Raw genomic sequence first — 17,952 nt, 5'->3', positions numbered from 1 at the left:
AAAGACAGCAAACACTTGGTTAGTGTTTCTGCAGTGGAAATGTCTGGGATATTCAAGGAAAAGCTTTTTGATTACTTAAAAAACAAAAAGTGAATGAAAAAGAAAATCTGAGAGCACTCTGGTAACAAAAACTTGTTCAACCCCCTTTTTTTTTATAGCTGACCAAATGAAATGTTCCATTCCTAGAGTACTCGCAAAGCCCCTTTAAAGTACACAAAAATGATTTGTGTTTTCCTGGTCTACTTTCCTCCTTGCAACGTTTCTGCTGGCATCATTTTCTTAGCCTGCACCATCTGAATGCTAATGAATGCCAGGGCCAGTAAGGAGTTTGTGTGTTTCACCATTTATTTTGCAACCTGCCTTAGTTTGAGGTTTTCAAATTCCTTCAACACACCTCTATTTATCCTGGAACACAAGAGAACATTTGTAGCGAGGGCCTGAGATTGAATACAGCTTCCTCTCTCCCTCTTCCCCCATCCCTGCCTGGCCAACTTGCTCAGTACATCCAGTGAATGGCTCTCCTGATACAGTTGCCTTTTTTTTTGTTTGTTTTTTTTTTTTATTTTTTTTTAAACATTGCTGCCCATTGCCAGAAAAATAGAGTGAGTGTGCAAAGGAGAAGGACCGTTATTCTGAGCTGAAAATTTGAATTCCAGATGCGTTTCTGCTGTAAACTGTGCAGACTTCTGTGTTAGCACCAGCGCTGGAGGATCCGTGATGCTCTCGTAAAACGTGAGGATCCTGGAGCTACTGAAGTGGAAAGGCAGAGTTGTTAGAAGGATTTTTTTATTATTCTGAAGTGGGTCCTTAAAGCTGAATGGGCTGTACAACAAAGGAGTGGCAGGGCTTTAGACTGCAAGCTGAGATTTTTAATACCTCGTTGGTCTGAACTACTAAAAATGTCATGTTTAGACATACAGTAGCTTTGTGGGGCTTTCTCCTGTGTAACAGCAGAACCCCAGGGTTTCTGACTAACAAATTTAGTGTATTGCTTTTAGATATAAATGAACAAATAATAACTTCCCAAGAATTTCAGAGGGAGGTGTTGCTAATGCATATGTGGCACCACTAAACTCAGGTTGCTTTCCCAGGAGCCAGCTTTGTGATGGGGCGACTATTTCGGTTCCATCCTTTCCCAGTATTGTAACTTTTGGACACAATAGAGCAATGTTTCCTGTGAGAGTTCAAGGGGATTGTGAAGCATAAAGCAGCAGAGATTCTCCCAAGGAAAAAACAGATCCTAGCTAAGTATAGTAATAATGCAGCTCACTGGTTGGTAGTCACACTACTCAAAGATGAAGCTTTTAAAGCTTTTTGGAGTTTGTAATGCACCACAACACAAGGAGATTAAACAGGGTTGTGCCTAAAGCAAGCTTATTGCAAAAAGACCAGCTTTGGGTTCATTGCTCTGGGAACTTTTTAAAAATCTGCAGTCCTAAAATTCTGAGTGCAACTGTGTGATGCAGGTCACCTTCGTCACGGCCTCCTCAGGTCCACCGTGCTCCGACACAGAGGCAGCTTGGCTCCAGTTCAAAAACCAAGAGGAATAAGAAGCCCAGAGACCTCCTGGACTGAGCTTCTTATATTGCTGAGGAACAGATTTCTGGCACAGCTTGAGACAGCTGGCATGATAAAGATTGGCCTATTAATAAGAGAGTCAGGTCTTGCTGTTCTGGAGAAACCTGCATCTGGAGTGAGAATGGGGGCAGCAGACTCCTCAAAGAAGGGATTTCTGTCTTGAACATAATGTCACTAATTTGTCTCAAGTGCCGGGCAGGAGGGTAGAACAGCATGACCCAGTTGGAAGAAATGGGAGCAACCTCCAAAAAAGATGAGAGTGAAGTATTGGTGCTACTGATTTTGCCTTGTGAAACAGTTGCTTCCAGGTTGGGCAGAGGACATTTTACAAAGACATCAGTAGTTTTTGTAGGCTGGCAAAAAAATTTGGTATTTTTGGGTGAAAAGAGGAGAACACCAGCAGTAAACCAGCAAACTCACTGTAAAGAATGTGTGGCAACTGAGAGGTGTTGCACTTCATGTTTTCTAACTGATAACTTGGTATTTGAAAGAAAGCGCTGCCGAGTGGCAGCTTGACGGACAGGACACTCTCTGCCTTTGTGGAGGAGGTTCTGTGCACACAGCAAACATTCCTCTGAGCTGTGAGAGCTTTGATTTGTTCAAGAAGCATGATTAAAAGCGCTGTGGGTGACTGATAAAGAGATGATTTTGTGTTTTCTCCCTGTGTGTGCGCGCAGGCGATTTGGTCTTGCGAGCCATGCACCACATGCAGTGCCTGAACACCGTCCGGCCCGGCATGAGCCCTGTGCGGCAGACCCGGCAGCAGCAGCCCATCTCCTGGTCCCCTGATGCCCTCCACACCCTCTACTACTTCCTACGCTGTCCCCAGATGGAGTCCATGGAGAATCCCAACCTGGACCCTCCGAGGATGACGCTGAGCAATGAGCGGTAGGTCGGTGAGCTGGGAGCGGGCACGGAGCAGGCTGAAAGGGCTCCTTCTGTTGGATTTCCAGGGCAGGTTTGTGGGATGCTACCTAGGAGGCATCAGTTATTCCTGCAGCCAGGCCAGATTGGGTTGTTAGCCCTGCCAAGTTTGCGAAGCCTTGGAATGGGAGCTGGAAAGTGAGCTGGTTTTTCGTGCGGTCTTTCCGAGCGAGGCACAAGGCTGTGTGCTGCCAGCAGGGCTTGTCTGGAGACCTTGCCAAAAGTACATGTGGTTGCCTAAAGCAGGAAAGGCCTTCCCAAAGAAAATGTTACCTCCTGAATGGTGCCAATTAATAATTGTCATCGTTCTGGGGAAAAGCAACGCCGTTTGCTGTGGGGAGGGTTCAGGGGATTTATGAACAGGGGATTTATGAACATCCTACTTGAGGATTGCTTCAGTTGGTGCTGTTTGTCTGGAGTAGAAAGAAATTTCTACAGGAAGCCGGGAGCTAACCAGGGAAGGCACTGGGTCTTCCTGCCTTCTGCCAGCTCTGTGACCGACTCGCAAAGTAGGGCCATTATTAGAGCAGTCAGAAATTTTCCAGCGGGATGTTTTTTCTCTTGGAAGCCTCCCTGTTTTCCTTCCTGCCCAGCCCCTTGGCAGGCTGCCTGACAGGCTGGTGGCACAGGAGAGCTGAGGAGCCCTCAGAGCTGAGTTCTTGGACAGGTCAGGCAGCTCCTGCTCCCCAGTTGCATTCTGTAGTAAGACCTAGGCCACTCCAGACTTGTTTCCCTACTTCCAAGTGCACATCCAAGTTTCTGTTCATTTCAGAAATCTTAAATGGGAAGTTCTGTTTTCTGGTTATCCATTATTTATTCTAGCTTGTTTTTTGGATGTCTTTTTGACCTGTTGGACATCAGGTTGAGGGAAGGCTCTATTCTGGCCCTTCCCAAAAGCAGCCTGTGGTTGGGAAGTTTCCCGGTATATTGATGTGCTGAGGCCATACTCATAAAACAAAAATGCAGAATGCTTGTTGGACAAGTGAGCAGGGAAAGGAGAACATCTCTGCAGTTTTGTAAATAACATGGTTTCTTCTTCCCACCTTGGGCTTTACTGTACTCAGCCCCAGCTTCTGAAATCTATATGAAATCGTAGCAACACACAAATAATTAAATACAGGAGTAAAAAAAGGTTGCCTTTCTGTTTGATCCTCCCCTGAACTCGTTTCAAAAAGAGCAGAACTCTCCAAAGAGAGGGAAGAGATGTACAGATATGAAGAATCAGGAGGAATTAAGTTGAATGAAATAGGAGAAGCATGCCTGCACACCTCAGCCTGCTGGTGGCTCAGTTTTTTGTGCTCACTAACCTTAATCTATGTTACTCCTACCTAGTGCAAGGCTGTTTATTTTGCACACTGTGCAAAAAAAAAAAGTTTTCATAAGGCCAGATTGTGTAAAGTTGTGCCACTGTTTCCCACAGTTCAGCTGAGGCTGCTGAACAGCTCGTATCAGAAATGTAGATTAGGCTGTCTCTTTTGTGCTCTTTTCACTGCTCTCAGTGTAATAATGTTACTGCAGCTACTTGTTTTGTACACTGGGGATAATAAATGAGATAAGTCAGGAGAGCAGTTGCAGTTATCTCTCCAATTGCTCCCAAACAATGCTCTTCACATGGTTCACCAGAGTTTTTTTGGAGGCTGCAGCTCTGCTCTGTTTTGAAATCCACACTAGATCCTACAACAGCTGGGTAAGGGAAATTTCTGCCATTTTTTTCTGACCAGTACTTAGCTGTAAAGGAAATTAAAGAGGATATATTAAAACGGACATTATTAAAATTTGACATGAAGAAAAAAAAGAAAACAACCTGAGCACTTAAAGGACTGGCTTTGAAAAATTTATGGAAGCTGGAAATGAAATGAATACTGCCCATCCAACCCTACATTCCATCTGCTGCAGGATGTGTTTGTGGCTCGCTGTCCTGGGCTCTGGGCACATACCTAGCACAGGCAGGGGGATGGATCCTGCTGGCAGCACTTTGCAGAGGAGGTGCTTTGCTCTCTCCTGGCTGAGGAGGAGAGGCAGCTGAGGCTGCGTGCGAGAAGCTGGACTTGTGGCGTGAGAGATGCGAGGGCACTGATTCACCTAATGTGACTTGGCATGGCTGTGCAGCCCAGTTCTTTTACTCTTCCCTGAGCTGTGCTAAATCAGCTGCAAACTGGGCACTGCTCTTTTGTGTGTCTGTGCTCACTTTCTGGAATACACGTGTTCCGTGCTCTGCAGTCCCAGCTCGCTTTCTGCTGGAAAAATCCCGGTCACGAGCAGGGACAGTAATGCTGACCTGTTCTGCCTTTGCTCGTGCTTCAGTCCCCACGCTCCTGCCTAAATCTGTACATCCATTGATCTGAAATTCAGCAAAGAGGGGGATGGCTGTTAGAGCTGCAGGCTTGGTAAGACCTGATTTTGGGGAAGATCCATGAGACACGCTGATTCAGTGGAAGGAGCTCCAGTCGTTCATCAGACCTGACAATCTGCTGTTCATTTTGGCTTTCTGTGTGTCACATTGCGATGCAGAATGCTGTGAAAATCATAACACTGTAGGGTCTGGAAGTTCTTCACTTCAGCATGAAGGCAAGCCTAGGATTCAGTTCTGAAACCATGCCTAATGGAGGCTGTCATGTGCAGTGAAGGGCTTTTAAAAGCCTGGCTGAGCTTCTGCACTTACCCTGCAGCAAACTGCAGAGGGTATGAAAACAGACACACTTGCAGATTTGAGGCACCCCGGTGAACAGAGCCAGTTTCAACCCACACAAGTAGGTTTTTATCCATGCTAAACACCTTGGCAAAAGACATGAGGTGAGGAAGCTGGAGAGGGCTGCAGCAGTGGGGTGGATGGAGTGGATAAACATCTGCACAGCTCTCTGGAGTATGTGGATGGTTTGGGATACCCAACAGGCTGAAACTCTGTGGAGTTTGTGGCTTGGTGATGTCTGCTTCTGGCACCTTCTGGTGAAGGTGTTGAAGCAGAAGGAGGAGAGAAGGCAGAATTAGAAAGCGCTCAGGTATCTTAGGCAAAACGTGAAGCATTTCCAAAGTGAATGCAGCTGCTTGCTGTGCAACCAAGCCATGGCCCACTTAGAACCCCAGAATGACCTTGTTTGCTGCACAGACAGTAAACCATCTGCTGTTTGGGGTCAAACAGGACACCTGAGGAAGTATTTTGCAAACGCAGAGTGCCACTTGTGCAATATTTTGGCAAGGGAATTAGACCCTGAGGTGAGCACGAGCTCAGTGAGGATACACCTGAGTGCCCGGAGGCTCGGAGCTTTTCCGTGTCAGCAGAGTTCTGTCTGTGCTGCTGCTGCAAAAAAGGCCTCTGCTGGGCAGTGAAATACTTTTATTTTCTCTGAGATCCTAGTCTGTGTTGTGTCAGGGGTCAAACTATGTGGTTTTGGACCAGGCATGTGGCATTTCTGCTTTCTTCACTCTGTTCTTGCTCTGGGATTTCTCCCATTGCTTATGTCAGGCAGGCTGAACTTGGGAGCACTCCTGCAGTGTGAGCTCATGTCCCAGAGCATTTTTGCTGGGATTGTTTGGGATACTGTGACTTGAGAAGAGCCATTCAAAGGTAAACGAAGTTCCTTTCTCCTTTTTCACCTTTCCCCTTGTGGGATATAAAGCTTTTGTTTTATTTTTAATGGTGTGTCAAGGCAGGAATGCTCTCGCAGTGATGCTTATCTTGGGGAGTATTTGTCAGCTCCCACAGAGCCCAAATCGAGGTCAATATTTAGGCTCATTTTACTGCTGAATGGACTGCTCTGCCCTGGGTTGATTACTTGGCCAGCATAGTGGTTCAACCTTTAAGTTGGGAATAGACACCACTGACTGCCCTCATCCTGTCTCTTTTTGGTTATCATCTGCCTGCAGCACTTATTGTTGGAAAGTCAGCATGATCTAATACCTAAGAACAGGCAAAAAAAGCTGGATCCTGCTTCCTTGTGTAGCTGATTATCTGTAGGTTTGGGTAGGCTGGGTTTCTTCCCCTTCCAGCTGCCCCATTAAAAAAAAAACCTCTTAAATTTTTGTCTGTTGTTGGTACTTTTGGTCTGTAGGACATTGTGGAGCTAATTCCAGGTTTGTCCATCAGTGCCTGTCGATCCAGCCATGTCAGGCCTTTCCAGGCTGTCCATGCTGCAGCAGTGCCAAGTTTTACATGTTGTCTGAGTTTGCTGGTGCATTATTTTATCCCAAACATCAGGGAGTGAGTATAAAACAATTTACATCTGCAGAAGCCCACAGACTGCACCCATCTTGAGCCTGTCAGTAGAAATCCAGCAAAACGCTGGGGAAATTCCAGAGCTGATGGAGGATTTGTCAGCTGCCAGCAGTTAAATTTTGGGGCTTGTCAATTTAAAGGAAATTCACAGCTCTTCAGCTGGAAAACTGCAAGAAGCCGACTACAGGGGCCACCTCTTAAGAAAAGAGAAAGCTTCGTTGGGTTTGCCATGTGCATGCTCCAGATTTGCTGCTTCTAAACAAACCTGGCCTCACTCAGTTTGTCCCTTGTCACAGAAAATCCTTCAGGAAGGCTGCTGCTCATCCTGCCTTCAGCTCAGTGGCTGCTCTTACCTACCAGGCTCAAAAGTGACCTGGATTTGTTTTCTGCTTCCAGCAGGAGTCTTCCCATTACATCTGTTACCTCTCATGATCCAAAGCCAAAGGATAAACATGCAAACCATATTTTTCAGGAGGGTCAGGCAGAAAATAAAAATAAAATAAAGGATTCCTCTGTACCATATTAGCTGGGCAGAAGAGGAAGGAGCTGAGCTGTCTACTTGGGTTTTCTCTGTGGAGTATTCCCAGCAATGTTATTTATTGGGAAAGGGTGAAAAATGCATCTGATTCTGAAGGAAGATGTATCAGTGCTGCAAAAGGAAAGATTGTAGCCCTTTCATGCTGTTTTTCAGTGCTCTTTGCTCAAATACTTTCTTCTTCCAACATCTGAACTATTGATTTAAATCATCATTGGCTGGAACACTTGACAGTTTTTGTCATGTGTGTAACCTAGACTTATTTTGGCTGGAACAGAAACCAGAATTGGGTCTAAATTAATTCTTCCTGGTAGAGCGTCAAAATCCTGCCCAAGCAGGATTGATTTATTGATTGACTGATTGATTTGCAGTGGTCAATGCAAATAAACAGCCTCTATGCCATGACTGTGACCCTTGTGACCCTGGGTCTCCTCATCATATTTCCTAAATTTCATGTTTTAAAAACACATGACTTTGATCTCACTTAGTTCCTTTTTACTCAATGATTTCTAGGTGCATCATGAGAAATAATTAGAACCTGCAGCTCCTTCCCTTGTGGTTCACTGAGTTCTTTCCCTGTGCTCAAAAAATGCCTGCCACGACTAAGTGTTCCTTCTGGAATTGCTTGAGACGGGAGTGATTCGGTCACATGGACCACATTTATGCAAAGATTCTAATTCAGATTAAAGAGAATATGAACAGCCCAGTTATTAATGGGAATTGTCTCCAAAAAGTCTTGCTTGGCATAGCATGGGCATCCAGCTGGCAAGAAAGGAAGGAAAATCAGGAATAACCTGCAGAGCCTGCTGCTGAGACCTGTGTTTGCTTGAGCTGCATCCTCAACATCACTGAGAGGAATCCCTGCTTTCAGAGCTGGTTGAGGCTTTTCAGGACAAATCTCTTCTCCAGATGGATCTTTCCAGACTCTCACTCATCTGTCATGAGGTTTTTTTCCCCTCTGCTCCTTTTAACTGCAGGTTTATGGAATTTTATTAAGTGCCATAGCTACATCATTGCCTGTCTTTTAGATTTATCTGTGGCCTAGTCTTTCCTAATTCCAATTTAATGTATTTATGTCTGAATTCTTTTATTTTACAGCCATACCCTATTGTTTCCATGCAGTATCAGGAGCAGAACTTGATACACTTAGTTCCTTTGAAAAGGTCTGCAATAAAACAAGTTCTGGGGTCTCTTGTCTGAGAGCTCTGAGTATCTTTCCATTCTGTCTGCAGCTGCCTCGCCACTCAAAAATAGGTGGACAGGACTAATAAAAGCAGACCCTGATCTGGTCATTTGCCTTGAGAGAGCAAAATGCTGTGATCATGCAGAATTTAACAGTACTTAAATTCACCCAGAGTATCCCTGAAGTCAACAGAAAGATGTGTCCACACATTCCAGCCCCATCCCCATGCCACAGTCCATTGATTTTATTCTTTTCCCCCAGAGCTGTTTTGATAGGAATATAGTGATTAAATATAGGGAAAGAGAAGGAAGCCTTACAGTGAGCTGTGTCATTAGGGCATTGCTTGTGCAAAGGGCACATATATATGTGCCCCCTTTTTTAAAGGAAAAAAAAAAAAAAGCTATTTGCTATCCATGAAAGCCTAGTCTGGTAGATTTATTAGAAGAATAAAAAGGTCATAAACAGAGAAAATCAACTTCCTTCACCAACACAGGGAGAGAGGCTGCTACCATACATTTTTCAGACTTTGACCAGTAATGTCAGCCTTAATTGTGATTTTGAGGTGCTCATTCACAAGGAGATGATGTGAATAACCCTATTTCAGAGGCCAGTAAGCTGCAACCCACATGTACCTATTGACTGAAATTAACTGTTCAGTGGCAGTGCTGTTCCTGACCTGTTCCTAGGCTGGATCATTTGTTTGCTTAGTCCATACTAAATAGTTCAAAACATTGAATATATTGCACAATTTTGAGATCTGAGAACATCTATCCTTTTAAAAAGAGAAGTGAGTAGCTTTAGCACATTTATGATGAGCAGCTTTCACCTTCCTGCTGTTTGTGGGACATCTCAGCACATATTCAGCAGTAACTTCTAGATCGAAATGAAAAAAAATGACATTTTGACAGATTCAGAGCCCATGGAAGTGGCACTCCTGCATATGTGCTCCTGGTATTTTAACTGAAAGGCTGCAGAGAGATGCAGGATGAAGTGTTTATGGAATATTAAATGGAAGGGAATTAAAACAAGTCTGGCTAAAGTCAGTAGGTGACAGACACCAGTTATGCTTCCATTCCTGGAATATTCCTGCCTGTGCCTGGCATCACCTATTGAGGTATTTTTAAGCTGTATTTTTAAGCTATTGAGGTAATTTGAGCTGATTTTTTTTTTTAATTGTTAATTTCTTTATAGTTCAAAGATTGCAGAACTGGAATATGAGGGATGACCTTGGCAGTGGTGAAGGGAATTAATTGCAAACCCTGAGGATCGAATACATCCAAGTGCAACTGCTGAAGCTGGCAACACACTCTATTCTCAATTAGATACTTTCCCCCCCTCTCTTTTATGTTGTTTGTATAAACATGCACTGCTCAATTTTATTTTTTTTCCAACTCTACATATCTCACACCTGGGACAGACCAGCCTTTCTTCCACATTGCTGGCTGTAAGCAGTCTGTAGTGTTATTGTAGTGCTTCCAAAGGAGCCCCTGCATCTTCTGATCTCTCTGTTTCAGAGCAGGGGTGTGATACAAACACAGATTATTTAAATTCTCTGCAAAACTGGGAGGAGAAGACTCTCCCTGTGTATGAACTGGAGCAGCACAGAGCAGACTGCGTGGAGAGACAGGGGAAATACTGCAAGTACAAAAGAGAGTACAGTGAAACAGAAATTGGATTATAAAGGCTGTGTTTGAAGCTGTGGGGGGTAAAGTCAGGTTTTTGGACTGTCTTGAGATCTGGCTGCTGTTTTTCATGTTCTGAGAAGTCTCAGGTGTCCCAGGTACAGGTGGGACAGGACACCTGAAAAATCACCTGTTTCATGTGGTCCTGGGCAGTGTTCGCAGCTGACCCTGCTTTTGAGCAAGGGCTTTGGACTGAATGATCTCCAGAAGTGCCTCCCACCCCAGCTGTCCTGTGCTGCTGTGGCTCTAATTTCAGTATTTGCCCTCAAAGCTGTTTAACATCTCTCCACTTGGTGATTCCCCACTCGACAGGAGTCAATACCTTGTTCCCTGGAGCTGGTTCTTCAGCAGGCAGTGGTTGATCCTCACCATCTACCTGGAGAAGCGTGAGGTGTCTGACAGTCTTTGTCCTGTCTGTTGCAAAACATTTGTTTGAAAACCACAGTTTTCTGCTCTTACAGTGGTTTTACCCCAGTGCTGGGTGGAAATCCCCTCAAAGGCCATCGCTGACCAAAGCCACTTCTGGTGAAAGTCCCTGTTTGTAAAAGTGTTGAGAAGTGGAGAGATCCCTGGCTGTGCTGTTCAGCAGTGGAGAGACAACAGGCACTGTGTGTGTGTTTGTGTGTGTTACCACCCTGCAATTACAGCTCCAGCAATTACTGTAACTACAGCAGAGATGCCCACGTTGAGCTCTTGGCTCCTGCTCCTGAATTTCCATCTGTTCAGATAAAAAAGAAGGTGCAAGGAGATGAGAGCCTGGCAACTCAGCTGCCTGGAATCTCCAGTGCCCATGGGCAGCCTGGGTTGTGCATTGTTTGTTGTTTGTTCTTTGTGATGAGCAGTAAACCAGCATCAAGATTGAAAGGAAAATAATCCAGAGAGACCTAAAACAAAGCTGATAAGAGCATTACAGAAACACAGGAATGAGTTAGGCAAGGTCTTCTGACTTCTTTTCCCACCTTTTAGACAGTGCCTATGAGAATAATAGAGGACTGCCTGAGAGTCTGCACCTCTCAGCTTGACTCCTGCAGGTTTCTGTCTTTCCTGTCTCCATCTTTCCTTAAGGACAGCCTCCTGATACCAGCACTGTGCTCTTGTAACTAACACAATGAAAAATCAGTAATTCTGGGGATGAAAGGTTCTGTGCACGTTGCAAAGAACGGTGATGGTAACAAGCCAACAAGTTTCTTCTTTTTCAGTAATTGCTGTTGCCAATTGAAGTTAATATTGTTTCCTATTGGACTAAATTGCAGCCCTTCCCTTGCAGAACTTGCCTGTTTCCTGAGGAAGAAGTTATCTGGTGCTTTAACAAAGGCCACACTAAATAAATACAATCTTGAGCCTTTGCTGTGCAGCAGCCAGGGCTGGCAGGTTGTTGGGGGTTTTGCTGTTATTGTTCTTGACATCTTTGTAACACATTGCTGAGAGCCAAGCTCCACTGTAGAATAAATATTTCTGGGTGTAATTTGTGATAATAGCAGCAATCCTTCTCTCTCTCTGACCTTGTGGAGATTAGACCTAAGCTTTCCCTGGGGTAATCCTAGGTTGATGTGTCTCTGCTGAGTTTCCTTTTCCAAGGCAGTTTGCACTTCCCCATCCCATGCCTGGGCTGCCCTGACCTCGTGGTCACTTACAGAGCTAAACTGCACCATTTTAATCACGTGGTTTTTACAGCAGATGCTGAACTGAGTGTTTCCAAAAGCACCTCTGCTCTGCAAGACAAATCCTATTCAAATGAGCTGCATGTCTGAGCTGATTCAGCCCTGGGTGTAGAGTCTTCTGGGGCTGAAGCACCTGGGGTTGATCCCATGGGTGCTGGTCTAACCCATGGGTGCTGGTCTAACGTGTTTGCTGAGAGAGGAGGGACCAGGCTGTGCTTTGCTGGTGATGCTGCTGGAAGGGGCATTTCCAGCCTGGAGTCAAACCACTGGCAACTCGAGTTCCACTGGAGAGTTTGTACCTGCAGGTCTCTCTTCCAGGGATTGGAAAGTCTATCATAATGTCTAGAGAATAGAAGGGGCAGGCAGAAGCTGGAAGGTTTTATTCCTAGGCTTGCTGGAAAACTCTCTGCTGCTGGAAGGAGTTCAGTTAACAATTCCTCACTCCTTTGGCTTTGTTCAGAAATGGAAAAGATCCTTCTAGAGAAACGGGGGGCTCTTCTTGGGCAGGTGCTGCAGAACTGGGGACATTTTCAGTGGGAAAGGATGAGTTGTCTGTGATGCAGTTCCAGAAGATGGTCTGAGAGGAACAGGAGCATGTTAGCATGAAATTATAACCGGCTAACATAACCTGCTCAGAACTTAGCTGCTTGTAATTATCCTGCTCCCAGCAGCCAGACTGGGTGAATAAGAGTTCCCTCTGTCAGCTCTGCACTGTGCCAGGTAGCCAGTGCTCAGTTCCCTGTTGGAGCTGCCAAATTCTTCAGGAAGGATCTCTCTGAAGAGCTGGTGCAGTGGAATATCACAGAAACATATGTGCCTTAAGTGACTTTCCATCTGGGAGTCCCATTCTTCCTTGTACAAGAAGTTACAATGGTTTAATTAACACACTTTGGGGCTACTTTGGGGCTGCTAAACTGTCTGTGCTCAGACAGTCAAGACACCTAAAGATAAGTGGCTTAATCTGAGAGCACAGTTTGTCCCAGCATAGTGACAGTTTGGGCTCTGTACAGCTTCATTCACAGTCAGGGCTCAAAGGTACCCAGTGCAAAGAAAATAACATGAAAGCCAGTTTATTTCTCAAATAATTTTGTTCCTTCATGGCTCTTTTGAGGTAGAAACGCTGGGAAGAAAGGTGTGTCCCATGTGTTGTAAACATTTTATTGATGACTCTTTCTTTGTCCTTGAGATGCAGAGCATTGGTTGCTGAGAGAACAATTTATTAAAGCAACAGGTACTCAGGTGTAGGGCAGGTTTTTAGAATGTTGATATTTTCCTCAACAAGCTGAAAAAGAATAATTGTGCACATTGAGTGCAATGGTGTTAGAATAGGCTCATTTTTATCCTGTCAATCATTGATGCTTCTGTGTTTGTGATTTGCTTTTTGGCAGCAGTATTTTAATGGAGCTGAGAAAAAGAAATAAAAAAATAAAAGAAGTCCTTGCCATTTGGCATTAGAAACAAAAATTATTGTTTTTTCATGGTAGGCATTAGCTGAGAGAGCAGCTGAAGCTTGAAATTCCTCCATGTTCCTGTAGGAAGCACAGAGCTGTTCCCTCTGCCATGGTCAGCATGAACCAGGTTGGGCCTGTTGCAAGAACAGGTTTTATCTGAGCATAAGAAAACTTCATTCTCTTATTCCTAATAGAATGTTTATCTAATCTATTAATATGAGACTATTTAAGTGTGGCTTTTTAGAGAGAGAGAGATGGGGTAGCAGATAACTTGATATGGAGACTTGAGTGACAATTGGGCTTTTTCATCTCCCTGTGCTGCAGGTGTCAGGGTGTAAACAAATACTGCTGGTGTCTTACTCAGGCATTTGCCATCTGGGCATAAAATCTGCAACTCTGTAGTTCACAGTCCATGAGAAATAGCTATAAAACTTTGGTAATTTGACAAGTTGCTTTGTAGGAAGGCATTGGTTATGCCTCTGGCCTCCTGTTTGTGCTGGTATTTGACCACAGCGTCCTGAGGCTGTCAGGATAAGAGCTTTTTTTCCATGTGTCCTGTCAGCATTGCTCTTGGTTAGGCCAAGCTGTGACCTGCTGAAAGATCTCCTGCATCCATATATTGAGATTTTTGAATCATTTTAATTACTCTCATTTGAGATTCAGTAGTTCATACACTATAGCAGGCAAAGCAAGAGGCTGCTCAGCAGCACTGCTGGCACTAAGAGCAGACTTAATAGCTGGAATTTGTGGCATCTGCTGAGAAGCTCCAAATGTTGAAATGTAGTGCATGCATGCTCTAAATTTAGGATATTTGAAAACTGAAAGAATTTGAGCTTGGCCAATTAAATCCACCTACCAGAATCCCAGAGTTAAGCTGTTGTGTCTGCCATTCCCAGTGCTGTTTAGGTTCAGTGATGATGCCCATTGATAGGATCATAAAAATCCCAGAGATAGAACCATAAAAAGAGTTTGAAATTAGGAGATTTCACAGTCTTAAACACAAAATGGAAAATGATGATTTCTTGTCTGGCATAGAAAGACTTTGTTGCAACAGTTGTTTTCTTTAAATTCAGGACACTTCTGTTGCTTGCATTTCTCATATCTGTAACTTTACATGACACTGTTTATTCAGTTTTTTAAGGCAAAATGCAAACATGGAACTCTATGCTTTCCAGTAAAAAGCAGAAACTAATTAATTCACCACTGGAACTTTCTCTTCGTTCTGCACAGCAATTCTTCAGTGTTTTAAGACAAGAACTGAGGAGCAGAGCAGAAGCACCTTGAAGATTTCGGTGAAATGTGTTCATTGAGCAGTTTGCCATTAAGACAGAGTGACGTCTTCCTGCAAAATAATAATTTTAAAACTTTATAAACACCACACTGGCATCTATTTGATCCAGCAGTGATGTTACTTCTCCTTCTGAACTTTGATTAATGGCAGATTTTGTGTCTTACATGGTACTATTAGAAAAGTGCTGTCCATTCATTCACAAATGCTACACCCCATGGGCTTTGAATGCCCTTTATTTAAGCAAATGAACTCTTAAATTATATTATTGGGTGGAGTGGGTACCTGATTTTAGAGCACACATTGCATTATTTTACCGAAGAGAGCAGCAAACCCTCATGTGTTGGTGTGTTCTTAGTGCCTTCATACTAAATTAATTCCTGGAACATCTCAGATTCTAGGAAAGTGAAAAGCCAAAAGATTCCTTGGATTTTCTTGAAGAAAGCACTGACATCAGCAGTGGAATGACTGATGACACTCAGTGTCTCTGTTCACAGGAGTGTGACATGGCACAGGAATGTCACATCAGTCAAGTCAATAGAAAAACAGGAGTTTCATCAACTTTTTCTTAGTCCTGAAATGGAAAGAAACATCTTAGAATCATCTTCTTAACCTTGAAATGTTTTGCCTCTAGATACCAGTATTCTGTGTTTTAAAATGTCTTATTTGAAGCACTAATTAGGTTTTGGCTTGTGCTGGGATGTAAATGGGAAACCTTTCCCTGTTTATTGTGAAAACCCCTTTGCTTTGGTAAGAATCGTCTTTGTTTAACTGAACAAACGTTTCCAGCTATAATTAATTGAACAGCTCTCAGTATTCCAGAACTGCAGAAAAAAAAACATTTCTCTTCCTGGCTCTTTGCTCACACAGCTTTAACTGGGGAGCTCCGGGCAGTTTTCATTAGCGTGGCAACGCTTCGTGTCAGGATTTTACAACTGGGCCCTGAAAACCAGCTCAGTGATTGAATCTGGCAGCTTGGTTTTGGCTCCAAAGCCAGCATATGCTTTTAACATATGCACGTTGGCAAATCAGATTGAAGTCATAACTAAAAGGGCTGCTATCTCAATCCTGCTCCTGCTGTTGGGAATTACGTGTAATGGGCAAAAAAAATTGGGGAAGGAGGAGTCTGGGCTGTGGGTAGTGAAGAACCAGCTGACCCCTGGTAAATCTGCTTGCAGATAGCATGGGATTTTTTTTTTTGTTGTTTTGTTTTTTTTTTTTGTTTGGTTTGGTTTGGTTTGGTTTTGTTTTCGTTAGTTTGCGAGTGTAGCGGCTGGAATGCACCGTAGCAGTTACCGCTTGGTTTTTCTGCCCACAGGATCAAGGCTGATCCAAGAATAGCAGACACCCCACTCTGGCTCTCTGCCCGTGTTTATCTCTGACTATCACCTAACGTGCTGCTACAGGCTCATTCCTTTCATGCATATAAATTGTGCTCCTGTCCTGCTCCAAAATGTACCAGTTTTTGCCTTTGCGGCTGGAATTGTCGGGCATGGCAAGGTTTCCCTGGGTCAGATTCCTCCGGGTGGGTCCTGGGTACCAGGACTCCACATGTTGGACTGGTTGGATCTTGTCTGGAAGGTGGTTTGTGCTTGCAAACCAGGGCAGTCACCTTTTTGCAAGAGTTGGGAAAGGCTTGGATCTGATGTAGATGGCTTGGCCAGAGCCACTGTTGGAATAATCATGGAATCAGGATAATGGAATGGTTTGGCTTAGATGGGGCCTTAAAAGTGATCCCCACTGCCATGGGCAGGTTCACTTTCCACTATCCCAGGTTGCTCCAAGCCCTGTCCAGACTGGCCTTGGACACTTCCAGGGGTGGGGCAGACACAACTTCTCTGGGAATTTGTTCCAGGGCCTCCCCACCCTCACAGGGCAGAATTCCTTCCCAATATCCCATCTATCCCTGCCCTCTGGCAGTGGGAAGCCATCCCCATTGTCCTGTCACTCCAGGCCCTTGTCTCAAGTCTCTTTCCAGCTCTCCTGGAGCCCCTTTAGGTACTCCCTGAGGTCTCCCTGGAGCCTTCTCTTGTCCAGGCTGAGCAATCCCAGCTCTGCCAGCCTGGCTCCAGAGACGGGGTGTTCCACACCTCGGAGCATTTCCATGGCCTCCACTGGACTCACTCCACATTAATTGAGGTCAGGACTGCAATTAGGTCCAGACACAGTTCATCCCCCAAATTGTTTGCTGTAGTTTTCACCTTATGAAGGGTTTTAGGGCACTGAGGAGGTGGGAGCAGCAGCAAGAACAGGATTGGTGTTTTCCCTTCCTCTGCATTTCCTCCGTGTCCATCAGGGCTCCAACAGCTCCGTGTGGGGCTGGGGGGACAGATGGAAATTGTCACATGCTTGACCCCATAACTGTGACCATATTGTCATAGTTAAACTATCATGTATATTTTTCTCCCTCTTAACAACAACTGTATACATTTTAAGTTGGTTTTCATTATTTTCTGCTTCCCTAGAAACCTTCCTCCTGCCTCAGCTTTGCAGATGTTGCAAATATGTTTTTCTAATGAGACACATGGCACATTCCAGAGCAGCACCAGTGCTTGTCTCCAGCCTGAAAATGAAAGCTTTTCCCTCTTGGTAAAGTTCGTAAAATGTGATTACAATAAATAAACCATAGACTTGAGAGCTCTTTTTAAGTTTCATAGTGAATTCTCAATGATTACTTCATGTTACTTTTTTTAAGTGAACTCAAATTTAGTTTTTCCTTTGATTTGTAGCAACATGCAGTAAAACCTGTCTGATGCTGCACCTTATTTTTAAGTGTGGTTTGCAAAGGATGGAAAAGGTGTTATTTCTGTCTGTGGGAAGCAGGATCAGAGCTGACAGTTCTAGATTTAAAGTACTCTTGTACTTTTATATTTATTTTATTATTAATTACTTATATATTTATAGACTTTTTATATTGTCTATATGAAGAGGAAACTCTGAAGGCAGATTCAGTGGAGAAAGGATCCCAATAAATATAATATTAACCAGATGGGTTTCATTCCATTAGTGTCTGACTGCAGGGTAACTCTCTAAACTCATGGCATAGCTAAGCCAAGGCCTTAGTAACTTGATAACGATCCACTAAAATTTGAGAACTCTTATCTTCTGAGATGTGAGCCAGTCATTGTTTTAAGGGAAGTCAGAAGAAACTTTTTGGGGTCAGTTGGATGTGATTAAATTTCTTCTTCCTTTTCTGTAAGGATCTGGACTGTCTGCCTTGAAAGATGTTGCATATGTTGAGATGATCCTTGAATAGGGCTCAGCATAATTCCTATTTTATTCTCCTGTAAATGTGGGAAATTCTTGAAATTTTGTAAAATACTTTTGAATCTGTGAGGAATAGCTCCTATCTGAAACTGATTGTATTTTGGAGCAACAATTTTGTGTTTCTTCTAAATCAACATCTCTGTTGTTATTTTATTCACATATAATTACAT

General features: G+C 43.9%; 1 protein-coding gene across 1 annotated transcript in view; it reads left to right on the top strand.

Annotated features, from left to right (window-relative positions):
* The window catches only part of ABTB2 (ankyrin repeat and BTB domain containing 2), a 111,865-nt gene that overhangs the window by 72,563 nt on the left and 21,350 nt on the right, over positions 1 to 17,952 (top strand). The window contains exon 3 of the mRNA XM_053944754.1: positions 2,256 to 2,466. Coding sequence (XP_053800729.1) covers positions 2,256 to 2,466 — 211 coding nt within the window. The remainder of the gene's footprint in view (positions 1 to 2,255; positions 2,467 to 17,952) is intronic.

The sequence above is a fragment of the Vidua chalybeata genome, chromosome 6 (genome assembly GCF_026979565.1).
Source record: "Vidua chalybeata isolate OUT-0048 chromosome 6, bVidCha1 merged haplotype, whole genome shotgun sequence".
Classification (NCBI taxonomy): domain Eukaryota; kingdom Metazoa; phylum Chordata; class Aves; order Passeriformes; family Viduidae; genus Vidua; species Vidua chalybeata.
Note: the sequence above shows the minus strand (reverse complement) of the source record. Positions and strands in the feature narration are given on the sequence as shown.